The 22,456-nt window shown below is 42.5% G+C and overlaps 1 protein-coding gene across 4 annotated transcripts in view; it reads left to right on the forward strand.

The window, feature by feature from the left end:
* The window catches only part of LOC129730925 (gonadotropin-releasing hormone receptor), a 283,718-nt gene that overhangs the window by 168,415 nt on the left and 92,847 nt on the right, over window positions 1-22,456 (forward strand). For all 4 annotated transcript variants that reach the window (XM_055690571.1, XM_055690572.1, XM_055690573.1 and 1 more), the window contains one exon: window positions 10,900-11,837. In XM_055690571.1, the coding sequence (XP_055546546.1) occupies window positions 11,010-11,837 (828 nt within the window). In that variant the 5' untranslated portion in view covers window positions 10,900-11,009. The remainder of the gene's footprint in view (window positions 1-10,899; window positions 11,838-22,456) is intronic.

A 22,456-nucleotide genomic window follows, 5' to 3' on the forward strand; every position in this document is an offset into this window, starting at 1 on the left:
TGCAGTTCATCAACAACAACAAAATACGTTTGATTTTGAGATATACCAATTATTGCTGGAGTAATGGCCGTTTCCCCGAAACGCTTATTTTGCATAGGCATGCGGTGATCCTGATAAGGACTCAACGGGTCAACTGGAATAAAAAAACGCATATTATTTCATTAGTTTAGAAGTGTGCCGGGTCCTTGAACGATCGCTTTCAAGGGTATTTTCTTTTTAGTGCAAACGGGAACGTTTTTCCCAAAAAATGCACGTTTTGAGCGCTAAAAATTGCAATAAAAATTATTTTGCGGCAAAAAGTAACTATATGTTTCAAGCAGCGATCGTTCAAGGACCAGCGAATTCAATAACGAAAATTAAAAAAAAAGATAAAGGAAATCGGTTCAGTAGTTTTCCGACAATCAGAATCACGGCAAAGTCATTTTTCGAAAAACACTATTCCGAGATAATCGCGTTTGAAGTTTCAAGTTTAGCTTATGCGACCGTGGCGCGGCGAGCTGCAAATGATAAACAAAGTTTCTCCAATTCACTCGGTTATTGGCTGCTGCTCTCCAACCTCTGGGACACCATGTTCTCTCCGCCAGATCTCGCTTCACCTGGTCTACCCATCTTGTTCGCTGCACCCTTGGTCGTCTTCGTCCTGCCGGATTCGAGGCAAACACCATCTTCGCAGGATAGTTATCCGGCATTCTTGCAACGTGCCCTGTCCAGCGTATCCGTCCAGCTTTAGACACCTTTTAAATACTGGGTTCGGCGTAGAGTTGCGCGAGCTCATGGTTCATCCTCCACCTCCATATTCCGTTCTCCTCCACGTCGCCAAAGATCGTCCTTAGTACCCGTCGTTTGAAAACTCCGAGCACTCGCAGGTCCTCCTCGAGCATTGTCCACGTTTCGTGCCCGTAGAGAACAGCCGGTCTTATGAGCGTTTTGTACAGGTTACACTTCGTACGGAGGCTTAATCTGTTCGACCGCAATTGCTTGTGGAGCCCATAGTGGGCAAGACTTCTGCTGATAATACGCCTACGTAGCTCACGACTGGTATCATTATCCTCGGTTACCAGTGAGCCAAGATGGGCGAACTCGTCGACTTCCGGCGTTGTCGATCGGCTTCGGTTCCGCCGGCTAGCATATACTTTGTTTTAAACACATTTATCTGCAACCCAATCTTCGCTGCTTCGCGTTCTAGTCTGGTGTAGTGTTCTACCACCGCCGCAGTTGTTCTGCCGAAGTCGTCCATGTCATCAGCAAAGCAGACGAATCGACTGTATTTGTTGAAAATTGTACCGTATGGATTACACCCTGTAGCGCAATATTGAATAGCAGGCAGGAGACACCATCACCCTGTCGAAGCCCCCAGAAGGATTCAAATGGATCTGTCAATCCACCCGAAATCCGCACACAGCACTGCGTCCCATCCACCGTAGCCTTTATCAGTCTAATCAGCTTCCCCGGAAGGCGTTTTCGCCCATGACCTTTTCGGTCGATAGTGTCATACGCGGCTTCGAAGTCGATGAATAGGTGGTGCGTGGGGGTTTTGTATTCACGGCATTTCTGGAGGATTCGCCGTATGGTGAAGATTTGGACCGTCGTAGACCGTCCTTCCACGAAGCCGGCCTGATAACTTCCCACAAATCAGTTGGCTAGCGGTGAGAGTCGGTGGGAAATGATTTGGGAAAGCTACGCTGTTGATGGCTGTTCTGATGGTGTTCCAACAGTCCTCGAGAGGAGCTTCCTCCAACTGATCCTTTGCCGGCAGCGCAGCATCGAGTGAATGCGCGTAGTTTTCGGCGACGTTAGGCTGCTTCAGTTGCGCGAGATCTAACCGAGGCGGGCGTCGGTACAGAATGTTGTTAACAACGGAGAGTTTTGGGCGCATCTTAACCATCACCAGCTAGTGAACCGAGCCGACGTGAGCGCTCCTACAGGATCTGACGTCGATGATGACTGAAAAGTGCCGACAGTCAACTAGCACGTGTTGGATCTGTGTTTCTGTCTGGTTTAGTGACCTCCAGGTGTACTTGTGTAGGAGGTTGTGCTGGAAGCAGGTACTACGCACGGCCATCTTATTGGAGGCGGCAAAGTCGATAAGTCTTAGGCTCATTTCGTTGTATTCCTCCTCCTGGCCGACCTGAGCGATGAAACCCCCGATGATGATCTTGATATCATGTTTTGGGCAGTGGTCGTACTTACGCTCCAACTGCGCGTAGAAATCATCCTTGTCGTCTTCGCTGCCCATAATTCAAAAATTGGCTAATATGCCATAAGCATCAAATCGAGAAAAACGCATTTGAAAGTTTTTTGTCGGCACAACATATTTTGACTGTTCATGACAACTTTTTTATTTGTATTTGTATTTGAATAATGCATCTGACAATAAATAGTCTTAATGAATAAATAAACTAGCTAATCACATTTCTAAGTCTATTTACAAAATATCGGGTTGGTTCGTCAAATTCAAAGTGCTCTTCAACATCAGTAAAGCTACGAACACACGCTGTGAACGGTTCATTATTTCCAAACAAGGTACGGTGATAAATTGGTTGCAATAACGTCGTGTTTCGAAGAGATCTGTTTGGGATACGAAAGTTCAACATTTGGAGTAGTCCAGGAGCATCAATTTCGCCATTTAAAAGCTCAGCGATAAACAATGATTGCTGTAACTTCCTTCGACGTTCAAGAGTATCTAATCCCAGTAGCCGGCACCTATCATAATATGAAGGTAAACTGTCGGGGTTTAGCCAGGGTAAGTTCCTTAGGGCCAAGCGAATAAACCGTTTTTGAACCCGTTCAATCCTAAGTCTCCAAGTAATCTGGTAAGGATGCCATATGATGACTGCATATTCTAAAATTGGACGTACAAGTGCGCAGTACAAAGACTTCCAACAATGTGGGTCAGAAAAGTCCTTAGCAACCTTGGATACAAAACCTAGTTGTCGTGTAGCTTTCGATATCAATCCAGAACGGTGCAAATCAAAGGTCATTTTTGAGTCCAATAAAATTCCCAAATCAGTCATTTTACTAACTCTAGTAAGTAATTTGCCGTCAATATGGTAATCGAACACTGTTGGTTGTAATTTACGATGAAATGAGATAATCTGGCATTTTTCATTACTTATAATCAGTTTGTTTCTGTGGCACCAGTCAGCAAACAAACTTAAACAGGTTTGTAAACGCCAACAATCCTCCTGCGTTTGTACTACATCATACAATTTTAGGTCGTCAGCATACACTAGTTTCAGACAACGTTTGTCCCGTATCAAAGCAGCGTCATTGAAATACAAAATAAATAAAAGCGGTCCGAGATTGCTGCCTTGTGGGACACCAGACTAAAAGGCCGTGATACACAACCATCAATCACCACTCGAAGTTCACGATCAGTTAGATAGGATTCCAACCAGGTCACCAGTTGAGTAGAAATCCCAAGCCGAGACAATTTGTGTAACAATATTTGATGGTCAATTTTATCGAATGCTGCCTTCAAGTCAGTATAAATCGTATCTACCTGCACTTTATTCTCCATGCTCGTTACACACTCCGAGGTAAATTTCATTAAGTTTGTTGTTACCGACCGCCCAGGTATAAAGCCGTGTTGGTCAACAGAAATGTAGTTTTTCGTGACATCGAGAATAATTTCACTCACTATTATTACGAACAATTTTGAAGCGGCTGAGAGGCTCGTAATTCCTCGGTAATTGATCACATTATAACGATCACCTCGCTTAAAAACAGGATACATAAAAGACTGCTTCCAAATGCGAGGAAATTTCATTTGCTGAAATGAGCGGTTGAAAATGTCGCTTAGAGGTTGAGCTACAGCAGCAATACAACGACATATCACAACTGCAAGTAGACCATCAGGACCAGGAGCAAACGATCGTTTCAACTTTTTCGCAGCTGACAATACCATATCTACGTTTACAGTACAAGCACGCAGTTCAACCAAGTCAGCGGGAACATCACGGATGGCATCATTTATCTCTGTTCTGGATGAGAAATTCGTTGAGAACACCGAAGAGAAATGCTCGGCAAACAGCTGGCAAGAATCAACAATAGCGTCAGATGTAGTCTTATTCAGATAAACATTTTTTGGTATCGCAGAACTTTTTCGCTTAGAATCGATGAAACGCCAGAAACTACGTGGATTTCTTGTTAAACTCATTTGTACCCGTAATACGTACGATTTGTAGAGACAGGAATTCAAAAACCTATATGCCTTACTAGCTTGCTGAAACCTAGTTTGGTTACCAGAAGTTCTACGTCGTCGTAGGTTCCGTTGACAGGCGTTGCGCACACGTTTCGATTCTCGTAAGCGATAAGTGCTCCAGGCGGGTGAAACAGGTGGTCGAATCCGCGGAACATTCGCAACTAGCCAATTGTTCAAAATAGAACAAAACGTTTCTGCCATTTCATCAACATCGTTCGTAAAAAACGTACTCCAGTCAACCGTAGTCAAATACTGCGAAAGGGCCTCGAAATCGATCCTACGAAAGTTCAAAGGCCGTTCATTTCGCCTATCAGCTGATCCTTCACACACAACTTGCACGGGAAGAGATATTTCAAGCGGGGGGTGGTGCGAGTCAACGGGTAGAAACGGAGTCGAGCAGATATACACAGCAGCCTCACAATTTGGCGAACAAAAAACTAAGTCAAGAATCCGATTGGGAGCGTTGCAAATAAGGTTCCTTTGGTGAAGGCACAAATAATTCATACCGTCCTAAAGAGTGCTGCTAGCCGCCGGTAGCTGAGAAGAATCGCATACAATACTATTATCTATCGAGTTCCATCGCATACGTGCTTGGTTGAAATCTCCGCACACCAAGACAGCGTCATTGGGAAGACATTTCTCGCTCAGCTCATTCAGTGACAAAATATGATCGTTGATTACTCTCACGTCGTGGCTTTTGTCCGGTGGGATGTAGATAGCACACATATAAATTTTTTTCCCTTTAATAGTCGCAGAAACACATATTTGTTCCAGGCTTTGGCCATACGATAAGTGCACCACACGGCTGGCATATCGTTGCGAAACAGCGATCAAAACGCCACCAAAACGAACTTTGTTGCTGTTATCTGGACTCCGATCACAACGAAATACATTGAAATCAGCACCAAATAGTTGCTGCGAGGTAATACAGTTGTCTAGTCCTGTCTCGGTCATGAGAACACGTCATAGTTGCAGTCGGTTACTGCTAGAAGCAGGTCGTTAATTTTAGTCCTCAAGCCACGTACGTTTTGGTAGAAGGTCCAGATGTACTCGTCCGCACAATTGCCGTTGCGCTGCAAGGTACAGTCATTGAGAGCGGGGGGGGGGTTCAAAATTGGTAAAATACTCGCCTTTGGCAGGAACCAGTTGGTTCCTGCCGTCCATATTACATCGCATTTCAATTAAATCGTCGTTGTTGAGGTATACGGCAGGGGTTCCAGTACAGATTACTCTCTGGTCGCAATGTAAAGCGGCCGTGTCAGGTTTTTAGGCTGTTCCAAAAATTCTCTAAATATTAAACCAGTTGGCCAAATCTCCGCATTAAGAGCATGTTTTTTCAACGAAGGGTCGAGACCAATTTTAAAGGACAGGAAAGTCATTTGAGAGACATCCTTCTCTTTCGGCACAAGACGGATCACGTTTATGGGATCATTCGTTTCTAAACAACAAGAAACGATTTTTTCCACATCATTATCAGTGATCAATGGTTGGAAACCAGACAGATAAAGCCAGAATACTGGTTTCGGGGCGGCAGGCGTGATGAAAGGAACAGAAAGATTTTCAAAATCAATCGACTTTGTACCTTTGTTTGCAGCTGGACAAGTGGTTTGGTCAAAATTACCACGACGACGTTTTGCATTCAAACGTGGCCAAACTGGTGTTCCACACTCAGTTGACACAGCAGACAGCATAGGCGAAGCAGCAGAGCGTTTGTTTTGTGTCGATGTAGAAGAAACATTGTCTACTTTTTTGCTCAACACCTCAACCAAGCCGGATAATTGTTGTAATTGCGAGGCAAGGCCGTCAGTGCTCTTTGGATGGGAAGAACCCAAATCGGCCAAGTAGGCACGGATGCTTCTTCCGTTTAGCAAACTTCTACATTCAGAGCAGATAAATAGAACTTTTCCAAGACCAAAAATATCTCTGCACGCTCGAAGGTTGATGCCACAACATTGCTGGCTGATGTGGAACAATGTTTCGCAAAAACCGCAACGCAAAGGCTCCAAATCATTTATCTCCAATTTACAGGCGCCGCACTGTTTTTTACTCTCCATTGCTAGCGTTTGGAATCTCTTTCGTAGCGTTGGATGTGCTAAAAGTTTCAGCCAATTGTTAACGGTCGCAATGTAGTAAGACGGTTATCGAAGTCGAGAAATAAATATCGAATTAATCGAATGTGAGCACAAATAATCAGCTGTAGTCCACTTTGCAGCTAGTACGCAGGTAATAAATAAACTAATTATCAAAAAACCGAACCGATTAGCAGAAAAAAACACAGTTTAAAAACGAAAAAAACTAGATATCACGGAATCAAAACAATCGTACTTTAGCAGTAATAAAATTGTAATTGAGTATATATTGAGTATATGATCCTTCATACATGCTGGAACCTTGCCGTTGAGTTAAAACTGAGAAATCTGTAGAATAATTCCATCCGCCACGTATTTTTAACACAGTAGCCTTTTTTTCAATTATAAACGAAAGGTCAGTTGACAAAACGGTGTGCAATTTGGCTAATATCCATACGATGTGAATTATATCGTACTCGTTGGTGATAAAAATGGTTTTAAATTTAATAAAACAACACGGAAACACGAATGAGGATGAAAAGGACGACGAGACAATTGTTACGTGCAGCAATATAACAATATAACGAGAATATTAATATTCATGGTAATATCACAATCCACTTTCCTGTTTTTTCTCATCAAATCCAAAATTAAATCTGTATCTTCTCTTTATTAATATTACTCCTAATCATAAAGCTAAATATCATTTCAGAAATATATAATTTATGGCAGAAGGAAACAGTCACACGTTTTGATCATTGGGTTTCGCAGCACAACAAATAAATTCTTGTAGCATCAAATATTCTTCGTTAAAAAGTCAAATTTGATGCAAGGGCCTTACGATCGCTTACCTGTCGCCAAGCTACAACACACTTTCGAAAGTTAGACGAAACACAGTACAGTAATAATACACTGGTTCGTGAACATGCCACAGTTTCACAGGATATTAGCCAACTTCTCAATTATTTTGGATATTAGCCAAAATTGTTTCACGTTTGCTGCCTTCCCAAATGCATTTTTTGACAATCGGCTTCCATAGGGACCTTGTTTGGGGTGTGTACCATCACGAGAAACTGTTTTCTCGATTTTGGTAAAAATAGCATATTAGCCTATTTTTGAATTATGGGCAGTTCGGTACTTCAGAGGTGAGGGCTGTGCATGTTAATGATGCTGATGTTGGAGAAACGGCCCTTGATTCTCAACTTGCACATTCGAAGGCTGATTGGCCACCACCGAATCACCCGTTTCCGCATCTCGCCCATCACTATAAAAGCTGTTCCCAGCTCATGCGTGTTGCGGAACTCTGGTAGATGGCATGACCATCCCGGAACGTACGTACCATTGACCCCTTCCAGCACACTGCCTGCAGCGCTACGACGTCGAATCTGCGGAACTTCGGAAAGCACTCGTGTGCTCCCTTGGAAATTGAGAGACCGGCAGTTCCACGGCCCGAGTTTCCAATCGCTTGTCCGTTTTCGTCGCATGGCTCTGTGATTACTCGATCTTCTCTTGATTGCTCGTATCCCAGCTGGCACCGCGTGGAGGTCGGGATAGAAGTGGCTGGATAAGAGGCTAAAGACTACATGTGGTGTCTATTTTGTTTCAGTAGGCGCACTTGGCCCCAAAGGTATGCATTATCCAGCCGTTCAGCCAGCCACTGAAATATATGTTGCCTTAAAACTTACCAACAGATGGTGAGTCTGCAAGTTATACTTCCGGAACTTTTCGAGAGATGCCCCTGTCGAACGCTAATTTGGTTTTCACCGTCGAAGGATTCTGTTAACGGTCTTAATCTGAACAATAGAACACGGTAGAGCACTTTGTGTGAGAAGTTGAGCAACGTAATGCCTTGATAGTTGCAACAATCCAGTCGATGGCCCTTCTTGTAGATTGGGCATCTGAGGGCTTACATCCAGTCGTTTGGCATTAATTCACTTCCCGTTTTTAAAAGTTCCGTCAAGACACCATCCTTCTTATCGGTCACACCGCTTTCAGCTTAATCGCCTTTTTGGCCTTCTCCTGTGTTTCCTTGGCTCTATAGCTTGTTCGTCGCTCATGAACCTCATCCTGTTTTGCTCATCCTGCTCCTTACCATTCATTAGCGCCGGAAAGTGCTCTTTCCACTTGGCTGCAACCGTCGGTTTATCCGTAAGCAGGTTGCCATCCTTTTTATTACACATCACTGGCACAGGGAAATTCCTACTTCTGACTCTGTTGACCGTTCTACAGAAGCTCCGCACGTCATTCCTAGCAAAGTTGTCGTCTGCGCTGACGAGCAGCTGCTTCGCGTGCTGGCGCTTCTTCCGACGGTGGACTCTTTTTTAGGCATCTCTTGCCTCCCTGGATTCCTCCCTGTTTTGACGCATAGTAGTGAGCTTGCAGTACCTGGCACGGTTTTTCTCATCCAATAGCACCGTGAATACTACTCCACAGCCCATTGATGTCTACCACTCGTTCCTCCTGCTGCTCTGCGATCCGTTGATCGCCACGCCCTCTGCTTTCAACCGCTGTACATTAAAACGCCCCGTCCTCTCTGTGCGAGATTTCAGAACGTTCGAAAACCATGCGCGGATCTTACAAACGACGAGATAACGATCAGAATCAATGTTTGATCCCCGAAAAAAACCTAACACTTGAAAAGTGCCGATCGTCAATCAGTACGTGACCGCTCCCAGGCTCCTCCATTTGGATGCCTGCAGGTGTGTCCGCTGCTTAGTCTGCAGTAGATGTGGTACTTGAAAGGAGTGTGTGCAATAGGGCCACCGAAACACCGAGTCACCTAAATTTTACTCCCTGCCGCTGTAGTACTTCGTTGAGAGATCGGACGTTCCAAATACCGTTCGTTCACCGTTTTCTGTTCCTGTGTTCGTAGCCTATGTTTTTACCGATTGATCCGTTCCGTATTCCTAATTCGTTGTTCGTAATTGGTAGAGGTTTCGGTATGCTAGCTTACCAGCGTCGCGATACCTACATCCTGCTGATGCGACGGCTATCTTCGGTGTAGCAACTGGTTACAGCATTTCATGACTCAGCCGCCCGCTCCGAGTTCGACGCTGTTGTACGCCGCTTCTGACATGGGACACAGTAACACACGAGCCCCCCTTCCCAGTCAGCTGACGACCAAAGTTTCCACCGGGGGTTGGTTACTCGATCTCCACTAAGGTTACTCCACTAAGGTTACCCGGTCGGCACCACGATGAGGTTGGAATAGAAGTTGAATGACTAAATTAGGGTCTACAGGTTACACATGTCCAGCCATTTACCAACCAAACGTTTCTAAGCGTCAACATGTCAACATGTCAAAATGTCAAAATATCAAAATGTCAACATGTCAACTTATCAGCATGTCAACTTATCAGCATGTCAACTTATCAGCATGTCAAAATGTCAACATGTCAACATGTCAAAACGTCAAAACGCCAAAACGTCAAAACGTCAAAATGTGGAAATGTCAAAATACCATACCGTCAAAATATCGGAATGTCACAATATCATAATGTCAAAATATCAAAATGTCAACATGTAAACACGTCGACTCGTCAAAATGTCAAATGGAAATTGACATTCGATGTCAAAATGTCATAACACTAAAATGTCAAAATACCAAAACGTCACAAATATTAAAATGTAAATATGATGAAGTGCAACAATTTCATAGTAACAGAATATTAAAAAATCAAAATGACAACATGTAAACATGTCAAAACCGTCCGAATGCCGAAATATTGGAAAATCAATATCAAAATGTCAAATTTTCAAATTGTCATATTGTGAAACTAACACAATGTGAAACTGTCAAAATATCAAACTGTGAAAAGAGAAAAACTGTTAAAATGTTGAATGCCACCAACAAATTAAAAGTCAGAGAGCACTATCAGCACTATGAGGTCAACAATTCAAAACATAGATCATCAAAGAATTGAATAGCTTGAACTATTATGATGTCTAACAACAACAGCAACGTTATATTACGTTAAAACACGTCAATCATCGGTGACAAAGGACGAGTAAAAAGATTGTTTATATACTACACGGACAATAGTGAGATTAAAAATCTTCCATGTCTTTACAGACCCTAACTTCTTCAGAAGCGTACATATTGTTTCCGGTAGACAAACCGCAGCAAGTTTTTCTCCACTCAACCGTAATACAACATAATGTGTACCACAATAAAACTGTCCACTCATTCCCTCTTTTCCCGTGTTAGATCTGTTGACTGTTCGTAACGTACATCGTAAACATTACAACTTACAAGATAAACCGATTATATGGATTATGAGATTAACGAGAGTAACTATGGTACTCAATTAACAGGAAGTATACAGTCAACACAACACATTAAGAAGCGACAAACAGAATTTACCCACCTGTGGACTATTATAATTAACAGCATTGTAACGATAGCCTTGTGATTTTAGCAATATTTTATTAATCAAGAGAACAATTTTTGTATGAACCAAAACAATAGCAATGCTTCAATAGTATATTCCCTTTTATGAAACAAAAAAGACCCTCTTCATGTTACAGTCTTTTATTGATTGTATTCAAATCAACTGTAACGAATACTAAATTATATTTCAAGCATATTATAATTTCATTTCCTTGTGTCTCATTTCCAATTTTCAGCTCACCACTGCGTAGAATAGGCCATAGGAAACTGGGAAGGCTTTCCGCATCCCAGCCGGCTAGTATCTGGCCCCGTGCTGGGATACAGTAAGGGGCACTCCTGAGAAACGATGGCAGTCAATTTATCATCCATCCTGATCGAATCACTCTACAATGGAAATTATTCGATATTGGAAAATTACACAAGCGACGGCTTCGTGACCTCACGGTGGCCAGGAACGTTTCTGCCAGCAACCGAAATATCACCCGTGTCGGGACCAAACGTTGCCATCCCTACATCGTCCTTCAGCTGGGAAAACGCATCCCAGTTGCAGCGGCATCCGTCTTCGTCGTCTTACTTATCGACTCTGGCAACGTTGGCGACGGATATTATCGTGGAGACGAACTTGATAGCGAACGTTACTCTTTCTCTGGAACAGTGCGGTCAGCTGAACGTGACGGTTGGCCCGGATGGTACTAGCAGCAGCCATCCGGGAATCGTATGTCTGCCTCACGCACCGGCCTTGTCCAAATCAGCCATCATCCGAGTGATTGTACTGTCGGCAATGGCATTTGTTTCATTGCTGGGCAACATTGCTACCATGTGCAGTATTCAGCGAGACCGCAAAACTCGACGACTGGCCCGGCACAACTGGAGTGCCATTTACTCGCTCATATTCCATCTCTCGATTGCCGACCTTCTGGTGACCGGCTTTTGCATGATAGGGGAGGCGGCTTGGAGCTACACGGTGGAATGGATGGCCGGTATGGTAGCTTGTAAGCTGTTTAAGCTACTGCAGATGTTCAGCTTGTATTTGTCGACGTACGTGCTGGTGCTGGTTGGAGTCGATCGCTGGGTTGCGGTCAAATACCCAATGAAGTCGCTCAACACGGCTCGCCGCTGCCATCGCTATTTACTCGGTGCTTACTCATTGTCGTTCCTGCTCAGCATTCCGCAGGTGAGTGGAAAACACTGGCTGTGTAGAAATGAAACTGATTTACTGTCGCAAACAAACAAACAGAATTGATTAGGCAATCACAAGTCGTCAGTTCAATGCGCAGGGCAAATGTTTGAAAATTTAGAACGAATGAATGTGTTGACAGGTTGGTGAAGTCTACAAAACACTTTCCAGTAAATAATAAACACCAACCGATCTGACATGGAAACAATGTGTTGGATTTTGCGATTGTTATTTTCTCTCTGTCGTTTGAATTGAATGAATTATTTTCGTATGCATCAATTTTAATGAATTTGAATAACATTTTTGTAATTCATAATAAACTGATAGATAAGGTAGTAAATAGTATGTAAATAATTCAATAATGGATTTAGCATTCGTTCGTGGTTCAAAATCAAGTGGTATGTTTAGCGGCCAATCATCTTTTATAGGCGGAAACTATGTTGAAGTTTTGTTTTTTAATTGAAATTATACAATTAATGTAGCGTCCAATCGATAAATATTGAATTTAAGACAATAGAGACGGTCTCTTAGTATTCTGATATGCTTTCTATTGAAAGGAAATCTAAGTAAATTTACCAATGGTAAAACCTGATCCTTGTAACTATATTAAATTTGGGGTTATCCGGAACGTGTCGAGACATGCCTGGACGTGACCAATTATGCTTTGCACGGAATCCATAGAACGCACAACTTTATTCGTTTTTTACCTTTCTACATACCGCAGTTTACGCTTGAGCTGGGCTTACTTGGTTGTTTCGATAGTACGGCTGATAGCTGTACGACGTGTAACCGAGCCATAGAGAAACGGTTTCAAGCAAAATGTATGAAAAATTACATTAGTGACAGGGATGTGGTATAATCTCCCAGGTGTACTCGAAAGTTTTCCTTTCTTACTGACATCTTGCATCTCACGTGATACTGTAACGTTAGAACACTCACAGAAAAACGATAATAAGGGTAGTGTCCTGTCTCGCGTTGTACAAAAAGGATGAATCCTAAAGTTTCATTCCATAAAGATTGCGGATAAAAAACAAATCTATTTTTTTGTTTTTCCATTATTTCGCCGATAATTTCAGTTTCAGTTCTTATGACATTGACCAACAATAAAAATATGCAAAATTTACACGATTTTTTCAATAAAATAAACCATTTTTGACAATGTTTTTCATCACTGCTGCAATATTCATCCTACTTCAATATTCGTCCTACTGTATTCTATTTTTAAAGACAGCAGCCGCTCAACGTCGTAGTCATGGGCACGCTTCTAAAAATGACTGTAAGACAGTGACAACAAATTTCAAACTAATCCGTCTCTCATTATATTGCACAACTCTCCTTGCTCCCCATACGTTCGGTAAACTGTCCGACAGCGACTGACGATAGCACACACATGCAATGCCAAACGGGCTGTTATTTTTCATCTCCTCATGAATGACGGTTCTTCCAAGCTGTCGCTACCGACAGCCTTCACAGCGCGAAATCCTGCGGCATAAATCCGAACGGGCTGTCTGATGATTATGATTCACGGGAGTAAGGCCGATGCTATAATGCAAGCGAGGCAGCGCGAAACACGTTTTTCTCATGTGGGGAATAATATCAACAATGGGAAAATATATGAAACGATTTGCTTCGACTTAATCATGGCATCGGCCTAAGAAAGAGAACAAAAGAAGGAGTGTGAGTCATCGATAACAGCCGCAGCCGATCAGTAGGCTGTCAACAGCGCAGGCCAAACCAACAGGACATCCTCGAAATAAACAAAACATGGCTGTCATGTCTGATCGAACAAAATACATGCGCAAGAATGAGCTGTCGTGTACAACACAAGACAGCTTCGTTGCCGGTGTTAGCTTTAGCTGTATCTGAGCTCTCATGAATAGCATATTAATAAGGCTGTTAGAGTAGAAAGAGAGGACAGTTGTCAGTATAGTCTCACACCGCAGTCTTTTCCCGAAGGACGTGGGTTTCTGATTTTTATATATCAGCTAAAAAGGTGATTTTTTATTTGGAAAACATGATTTGCAATAAAATATATCGTTGTCCTTCGATTTTTAAACGAAGAAAAAAATCCTTCTAAATTACTTGAATGACAGTTGGTACATGGGCGACTGTCATTCAAGCGATTTCGAGCAACTACTTACCTACTTACTTTCCTGGTGAATAACCTCAGGATTTCACCTGCGTCACAATTTTACGCCAAGGCAGTCGGTCCATAGCAGCTGGTTTCGAATTTCTTGGGCGGCCTACACTTCTGCGCTGGTTGCGCTCCTACGTCTTGTAAAAACCGACAAACACCATTTTCGCGGGATTGTTGTCCGTTATTCTTACAAACATTTCCCGTCCATTGTATCCTTCCAGCTTCAGCGACTTTCTGAATACTGGGCTCGCCGAAGATTTACGCTAGCTCGTGGTTCATTCTTCGCCTCCACATGCCATCTTCACATACTCCGCCGAAGAAGCTCCTAAGCAGACGTCGTTCAAAAACGGGTAGTGCTTGGAAGTCCTCCTCAAGCATTGCCCATTAGGGTGGGGAAAAATGATCGATTTTCCAGAACCATGTTTTTTTGGTTCCTTTTGGTGCCCCAAACAACCCTAAACTTACCTGAAGTCGACTGGTTTTGTCTCCGCTTGGCGCATTGCATTTCAAATGTGTATGAAAATTTATATGGGAAAACCTACTTTTTTGCATTTACCTTTCTAGAGAGCTCAATAATGCTCTAATAATGCACTTAATTATGTTGAAGTATAGTATTTTGGATGCCTAACAACTTTGCAGAGGACACTGAAGAGCAAGAATGTCCCTAATAAGAGCTATACCTGTTCAAAGTTAAGTATGTCGATTTAAATGCAGAAAATCTTGTTTTCTGCCAACATTACCAATGTACCGGCGTCAGTAGGATTCCCATCAAAAGTAACCTGTCGTTACGAGTTTGTACACTCAGCTGGATCAAGCAAACAAATTTAGGTCAATATTCTAGGCGTAAAAAGAATCTACAACATGTTTCAGAGGTTACTTCTGACGGAAATCTGACTGACGCCGGTACACTGGCAGTGCTGGAAGAAAAATTTATTTGCAACATAAATTTCGACATACTCAACTTTGAACAGCTCTAGCATTTTTTTGGGACACCTTAGCTCTCTAGTGTCTTCGGCCAAGTTGTTAGGCATCAAAAAACCAATGGTTTGTGCCATTTTGAGCTCTTTAGAATGGAAAATGCATAAAAGTTGGTTTTTCCATACAAATCTTCATATAAATTTGAAATGAAATGCGCCAAGCGGAGACAAAACCAATCGACTTCCGATAGATTAAGGATTGTTTGGGGCCCCAAATAAAACAAAATAAAAACGTGGTTCTGGCTTTCTGCTGTCAAGTTTCGTTTTTTTTCCATATAACGATTCCCCCCTTACTACCCATGTTACGGACTACCGGTCTTATGAGCGTCTTGTACATGGTGCACTTTGAATTCACAAGCTTGGTACGGGGCGAAGTTTGTCAGATCACAACGTCTTGTGTTCGTAGTGGGCACGGCTTCCAGCTTCAATACGGATTTCTCTGCGGCAGTTGTTGTCTGACGTTATCAATGATCCCCCCTAGAATTCATCTCCGTCAATGCTGACGCTACTCTCTATGCGAGTCCTATCGCACTCGGTCCCCCTTATTGCAGATATTTGATAACCACTTTCAGTCCAAACTTTCCTGAATCACTGTTCAGCTTGGTGTACTGTTCTGCAACTGCCTGGAACGTCCTTCCGATAAAGTTCATGTCGTCAGCGAAGCAAATGAACTGGCTGGATTTATTGAAGATCATGCCCCGCATATTGTAGGCCGCATGTTTCATAACACCTTCAAGCGCAATGTTGAACAAGACGGAGGAAAGACCGTCGCCTTGTCGAAGTCCCTTGCGTGTTTAAAACGGGCTTGATACCGCACCCCAAATTTTCACACAGCACTGGACATCATCCACCGTGGTCTTAATCAGTCTTATTATTTTCGCAGGGAAACCGTTTTCGTCCATAACGATTCAAAGCTCTACGCGGTCGGTAGTGTCGTAAGCGGTATTAAAATCGATGGTGCGTTGGGACTTGGTATTCGTGACACTTTTGGAGGATCTGCCGAGCGCAAAGATTTGGTCCGGCTAAAATGGCTGCTTTCAAGGTACTCCAGCAGACCTTCGAAAGGGCTTCGGTAAGCTCTCCCTCATTCGGCAGCGCTGCCCCATAGCTTTGCGAGTACTCAGTAGCGACTTCGAAGAGATTAGGTACCTCCAGATCATAACGTGACGGGCGGTTGTTGTTGACAACCGAAAGTCTTTCAAGAGATCAAGAGATAATAGTCAGAATCGACGTTTGCGCCACGATAGGTTCGAACTTCGATAATGCCCGAGAAGTTCCTTCCGTCAATCAAAACGTGATCAATTTGTGTTTTAGTCTGTTGTGGTAATCTTAAAGGCGGCGAAATCAATGTGTCGAAGGCCGTTTTTCGTGAGACGGTATGCGCTGCACTTTTCAATAACCGGTTTAAATTTTTCCTCCTGGCCATCTGATCTCAGCTATCGTAAGTACACTCCAGCTGCGTGTAAAAGACATCCTTATCTTCAACGTTACTTCCTAGGTGGACTGTGACTGTGCTCGTTTATGATACTGACGTTGAAAAAACGGCCCCAGCCTCACATTCTATTGTCGATTGGCTATCACCCAATCACGAGCTTCTGCATTTTGCCGCAGCTCTGGCAGTTGGTGTAACATATGTATGTACCGATACTCCCTTCCAACAAACCTCCTGAACCGTTGCAATGTCGAACTTGCGGACCCTTAATAAGTCGGAAAGAGCGCGGATACTTCCCGAATAATTAAAAGACTTGCAGTTCCATGATCCGAATTTCCAATAGTTGTCCGTTTTCGTTGCCTAAGTCTATGCCGATTTTTCCAGTCCGTATCAACATTACTTGCTTCCTGTAATAATTCTTTTTACGACTAGCTTATAAGGCCTGGTCACTGTGGAATAGATGGGAACGAAAGAGCCGATGAACTGGCAAGACTTGGATCGTCTCATCAGTTCATAGGACCAGAACCCTTCTGTGGTCTATCCGCTTGTTCCCTTAGAATGGAACTAAAAGCATGGGAAAAAAAGTGGAATCCTACTGGACAAACACCTTCATCGGTAGGCAGTCGAAACGTTTCATCACTCCGAACGTTTCTATGACTCGTAAAATACTGGATCTTTCAAAAAAAAGATCTCAGCACGTATACTGGTTTAATAACAGGGCATTGTCCGAGCCGTTATCATTTGAAGGTTATGAAAAAACTTCAAGATGATACATGTCGAGTATGTGGCATGGAAAAAGAAGACTCGGACCATCTGTTATGCCGAAGTCCGGCAATTTTTATCAAGAGATATAAGTTCTTCGAGAGAGGTCTTATGGAACCCTCTGAAATCTGGAGAACAAATCCCAGTACGATTGTGCGCTTCATATGAAGTATAATACCGGACTGGACTAATGCTATTGGCCAGACTCTAACGACCACTTCCAATAGTGATACGTTATCCTGACTTAGCAAAATTAAAAAGGGTGAATATGTCACAAAATATCAAAAAATTGGTCGCAGTGACGAAAATACCCAACACGGGAAAAGAAAAAAAGGCCTGCAACAACTCTCAGTCTCGCCGGAGGAGCACCGTGACATCACTGTTTAGAGTCGCTGGTTCCAGGACGGTGATCAACCGTTCCTAACATGAAGTAAATGTATGAATAAACTGGTAGTCATTTTACGGTACCAACAGTTATTTCTCGGATAAAATTTTTAAGGTTCGCAACATTTGAACAGACAAAACCGCAATATTTTTTGCACAGTTTTAAGTGATGACCTTTTTGCGGGACAGGGGAAGTACAATCTGGATTAGTTATGAACAATCTGGAAGATTCACCATTAAATCTGTCTGTCTAGAGGGGATACATGCTCAAAAATTTTAAATACTGATAACTGATAACGCTGCCTGTGTGTTTAAAAAAACAATGAAATTGTCTTGAATACTTACAGAGAGAATATAAGCAAAAACCAGGCGGATGGGTAGGAGATGGAAAGAAGGAATATAAAAAAAAAGTGGAAGAGGTTGTTTATAAGAAACGACCGCAAGGTTAACGTAGAATTACGACATTACACTTGCCGCAAAATTCAGACCGCCGTACGTTTGCAGCTCCAAGTAAATTGTTACATTCCTCTTGTCAACCTATCGTTGCCTTCTAAAGGCAACAATATAACATGTATCGTGTGTTGCACGGCTTGAAGGAAGAAGATGTTCCCGGTCTCGTATCGGATATAAGGGTCGCAATTTTGCTGTGATGTCAAGCAACAACCGTCTTCTTCAAGACGTTACATATTTGTTAATGAAGTGTTATGAATTTTCTAAAACGGACTCAGCGCCGTGAGCAGAACTTGCTGAGCTTTTCTGTTTAGAATCGGATTTGTTTCGCATATACCGCTTGTGATGCACAGTGTTAATGAATCGTAATATACATAACACTGCTGCGCAATTGCAGCAGCATCAAACTGCAATCAAAGTTGCAATTTTGTAATAACCATTCATTATGCTCCTCCAAATATATTTAGTAACCTTGAAAAAGACTGGTTGCTGCAGTTGCAAATTTAATTCAATTATCGCATCAATGCTTCATGGCCCAGATAGCGCGCGATATTCGCTCTGACAAAGATTGTTTTCGCGCGTTGTGGAATGGGATAACTGAAAAAATAGGTGCAACGCTATTTATTTATTTATTTATCTGGTATATTCACCAACAGGCAGGCAGGTGCCCAAATGGTGTAACTTAAAGCTAAAAATTAAAATATCTTCAGAGAGTCAATACAATATTACATATTACAAACAATATAACATTTGTCAGATCTTGAAAAAAATAAACGATATCGCCGACGAAGGTATGACTAAAGTCGCATGGAAGCAGATCGTGCGTGTTTGATACTGCCGACGGTAGACATGAGTATGAAGGTGGAAATTCTGCTGTGATGTCGAACTATAACCGTTTTGTTTTAAGACGCAATAGCGTAAGTGCTGCATTTCTATTATCTGCTGCCATCCAGCACTAGAACAAGTATATATTACAACCGGCCCCCAACACATTCTAGAGGCAATGTTGAATTTCTCTTGTCTTGCGAATGCTGAAATTTGCGGTTTTCCGTCTGTTACACATGATGAAAAATCTTAACTACTTCAATCACATAATTGTGGAGCACCAACAGGTGCTATTATATCTGACAACAGTAACAAACTGGCAAGTTTGTTCAATTATCATCATTCCGGATAACCATTCGCCGATGATTCTAGTTCTCCCGTTTTCTTCAGTAGAATTGCCTGCCATTTCCAATAATTCTGCAGCTACCGAAAACTCCATAACAGCCGCCAGATAGTCAGGTGCTTAAGTATCAACGCGCCCAGCGCGATCAGCCAGAAATTGAAACCCGGCTTTTCTTCTTTCTTCACGATCAGCAACCAACGTCCGTGTGGAATCGGCACAATCATGGAATGAATTATACCTAAAACACAAAGCGCGCATTCTTAGTCAACTAGGTATATTCTGTCGACGTTGTTAGGGAAAGAAGCATTGTGCGACCAATCAGAGGTTGACATTTGCGTTTCGACAAGGCTTGACAATTTTCAAAAGTACAATCGTTCGAACAATCAGATTACAACTTTCTGCATTTGGACGGGTGCTTGGTTGATTTTCCAATCGATTACCGCAAAAATGACGAAAATCGGTTGGAAACTGACTGAGCTTAAAACGGTTGAAAATGGACAATTTTTGTGACGCTCTCGATGTTTTTGGTTTTTGAAATTGGATCCCTGTAATGAAATTGGTCGCCTGTATATGTTGCCGTAAGACGTAATTCTACGTAAAAAATCATGCCGCGTTTCTGTAAATTTAGCGATTTTTCATTATCCTTCTGAATTTTCGACGACGCTAACTGTTTTGTTCAACCTCAATTAATAAGCCTAAATTTGAAACATCCAGAGTGAAACGCTTCGAAACGACTTCGTTACTAGAATGAGTAGCAGACTGAGTTGCCAAATTAATTTTCAAGTACATAGATGCAATCGTACAAATTCCTCTGTATAATATTTTCATCTCAAAATAATTGGAACTTCGACGAATTTCGTACCCAGACAACCGCAGAATAATCGGCTAATTAAATTTCTCTTCTTCACCGGCGGGATACAGTTGCTTACTGTAATCTTGTTCCACCCACCCGTCATCCAGCTTCTGTTTATTTCGATAAATCCCGACTCGAAGCTATGAATACCAGCAAATATGAATTAATTACCGTCCCGGGTTTCAGCTGGTTAAAACATATAAAACTAGAATTATTCATACCAATTTAGCACAACCAACCAGAAATCGAGAGTGGGAAGCTCTTCCAAACCCTGTTACGGCTGATGAAATGCTACACAGTAGCTTTATTTGGGATACACCGAATTTCTGCCAACTATGTGCTCATTATGAGAAATAAATGCTACGCATTTTCAGATGGAAACGTAGCTAAACCTCGGTTTCGTGGTTCGCCTCACACAGTTTTTAATTTCCATAGAAAATTACAAAGTATGTTCTCCCAGTCAGATTTAACTTGAAAATAAACCTTCATTTGCACTTTTTTTTTGTGGCCACATCTAGATCGGATTTTTAGTTTGCTGGATTTGATTTTATCAACGATAAATTAGTCAAACTTTCTTTTCTTTCATTGGATCTGAGACTGTCGCTTGCAACTATTTCGAAATACAATATAAACCTGAAAGCCGTTTTCATTCATATAATAACTCTTGTAGTACTTTTCCGTGAGCAAAGGATGCAGTCTTTTATTTTATCCACTAAGTATACAGACACAGTTAATTTACAAAATTGAATGTAGCAAAAGCAAACTGAAAATGGAAAATCAATGGGTACATCTGGTTTCATAAAGAACAAACGCTCAAATTTCTCAAGATCCAATTATTCAACAAAAAAAAATTCGGGTTTTTGAGGAAGAGTGATCTGATTTGACCGCCGAATGTTTCGTAAACCTGCAAAGGCACCTTGGCCTTCCTGATTCGTGTGACTATATCAGCTTTGGTATCACCATCAGGCTTTGTTCGGCTCTAAAGGTATTGATAAACATCTACCAGCGCAACCTATTGTTCCGCTACTGTGAAGTTAGGGGAATTTTCAGTATTGATGAACGCTTTTTCAAAGTCAACGAACACCAGTAGAATAGAGTCCTGGAATTCATTGATCTGCTCCAATATTATGCGGGGTGTTGTGATATGGTCTACACATGATCGGTCAGCACGGAATCCATCTGGCTGCCGCCGGAGGGTACCATCGATCTTCTCCTGGATCGGGTTAAGGATTACCTTACACAGAGTACCATGAGAGTACAGAGCAACGTGCTGCCACACCAGTTACCGCATCCAGTTAAGTCTCGTTTTTTGGTAACTTCGACCATTATGCCCTGCATCCAGTCCACCGGAAAAGTTGCGGTTCCCCATGTATTGCTAAATAGCTGATGCATTATCCGCTCTGACAAAAATGGGTCGGCTTTGAACAACACGGCGGAAATGCAGTCTATTCCTCGTGCTTTGTTGGATTTTATACTTCTGATTGCCGCTCCAATTTCATCAAGCGATGGCGCTTTGAAATTGGCGCCATCGTTGACGGGCATTTGTCTTAGCTGCTCTGGTTCGCGCTCGCTCAATGCCGGCTTTCGCCTCTTTCCACTCGACGACTTTCCTCCAGGTTTCATCCGAAATCCACTCCCTCCGCTCGCTGCGCGTTTTGCTGAGGATTTCATCACTTGTCGCGATGAAAACATTTGCGATGCTGATCCACTGCTCTTCGACGATTGCACTAGCAGGCAACTCCGAGGCTCGGGATTGAAGTTGTTCGACACAGGCCCTTTTCACCTAGGTATTCTTCAGTCGGTGGACGTTGTAACGACACCCAACTGTCTCCTCTCGTCGTTAAGCACGTACGACGAGCAGACATATCTCAGCGATAACAAGTCCAAGTTGCAATATTGGTTTTATCAAAGTTTTATAGTGCTTATTACTACCAAAATAGCTCTGAAACTTTGATATAAATAATGCAATTTCGGATGCAATGTCAGCGCTGCGCTTGTTGCGTACATCAAGAAGGCTTCTTCTCCATTTTCGGTTGATACAAATGTCCTCCTTCGGAATTTTCTCGATCACACAGCTCAGCTAGCTGTAGAAACTCTCTTTCTCCTGCAGATCGGCAGCATCTGTTGGCGCATAGCGCTGGATTGCAGTAAAGTTTCTAACCCGTGTTCTAAATCTGGTCACGATTATTCTTTCGTTTATTACTGTCCACTTCATCAAGGCCGCATGTGCCCCTGGGCTTAGCAGGAATAAAACTCTTCTTTCTCTAGTAGCATTTTCACCACGTTTACCAGAGTCGAGCAAGACTTGCCCCGATGATGTCTTGTGTTCGCCAGTACCCGTCCAATGGACTTTGCTTAGTCCCAGGATTCCAAGCTTCAGGTGGCTAGTTTCACTTCCAAGTTGAGCCAGCTTACCCTGCTGGGCAAGGGTCAGAAAATTCCTTGTTCCGATT

This window comes from Wyeomyia smithii, chromosome 3 (assembly GCF_029784165.1).
Source record: "Wyeomyia smithii strain HCP4-BCI-WySm-NY-G18 chromosome 3, ASM2978416v1, whole genome shotgun sequence".
NCBI lineage: Eukaryota > Metazoa > Arthropoda > Insecta > Diptera > Culicidae > Wyeomyia > Wyeomyia smithii.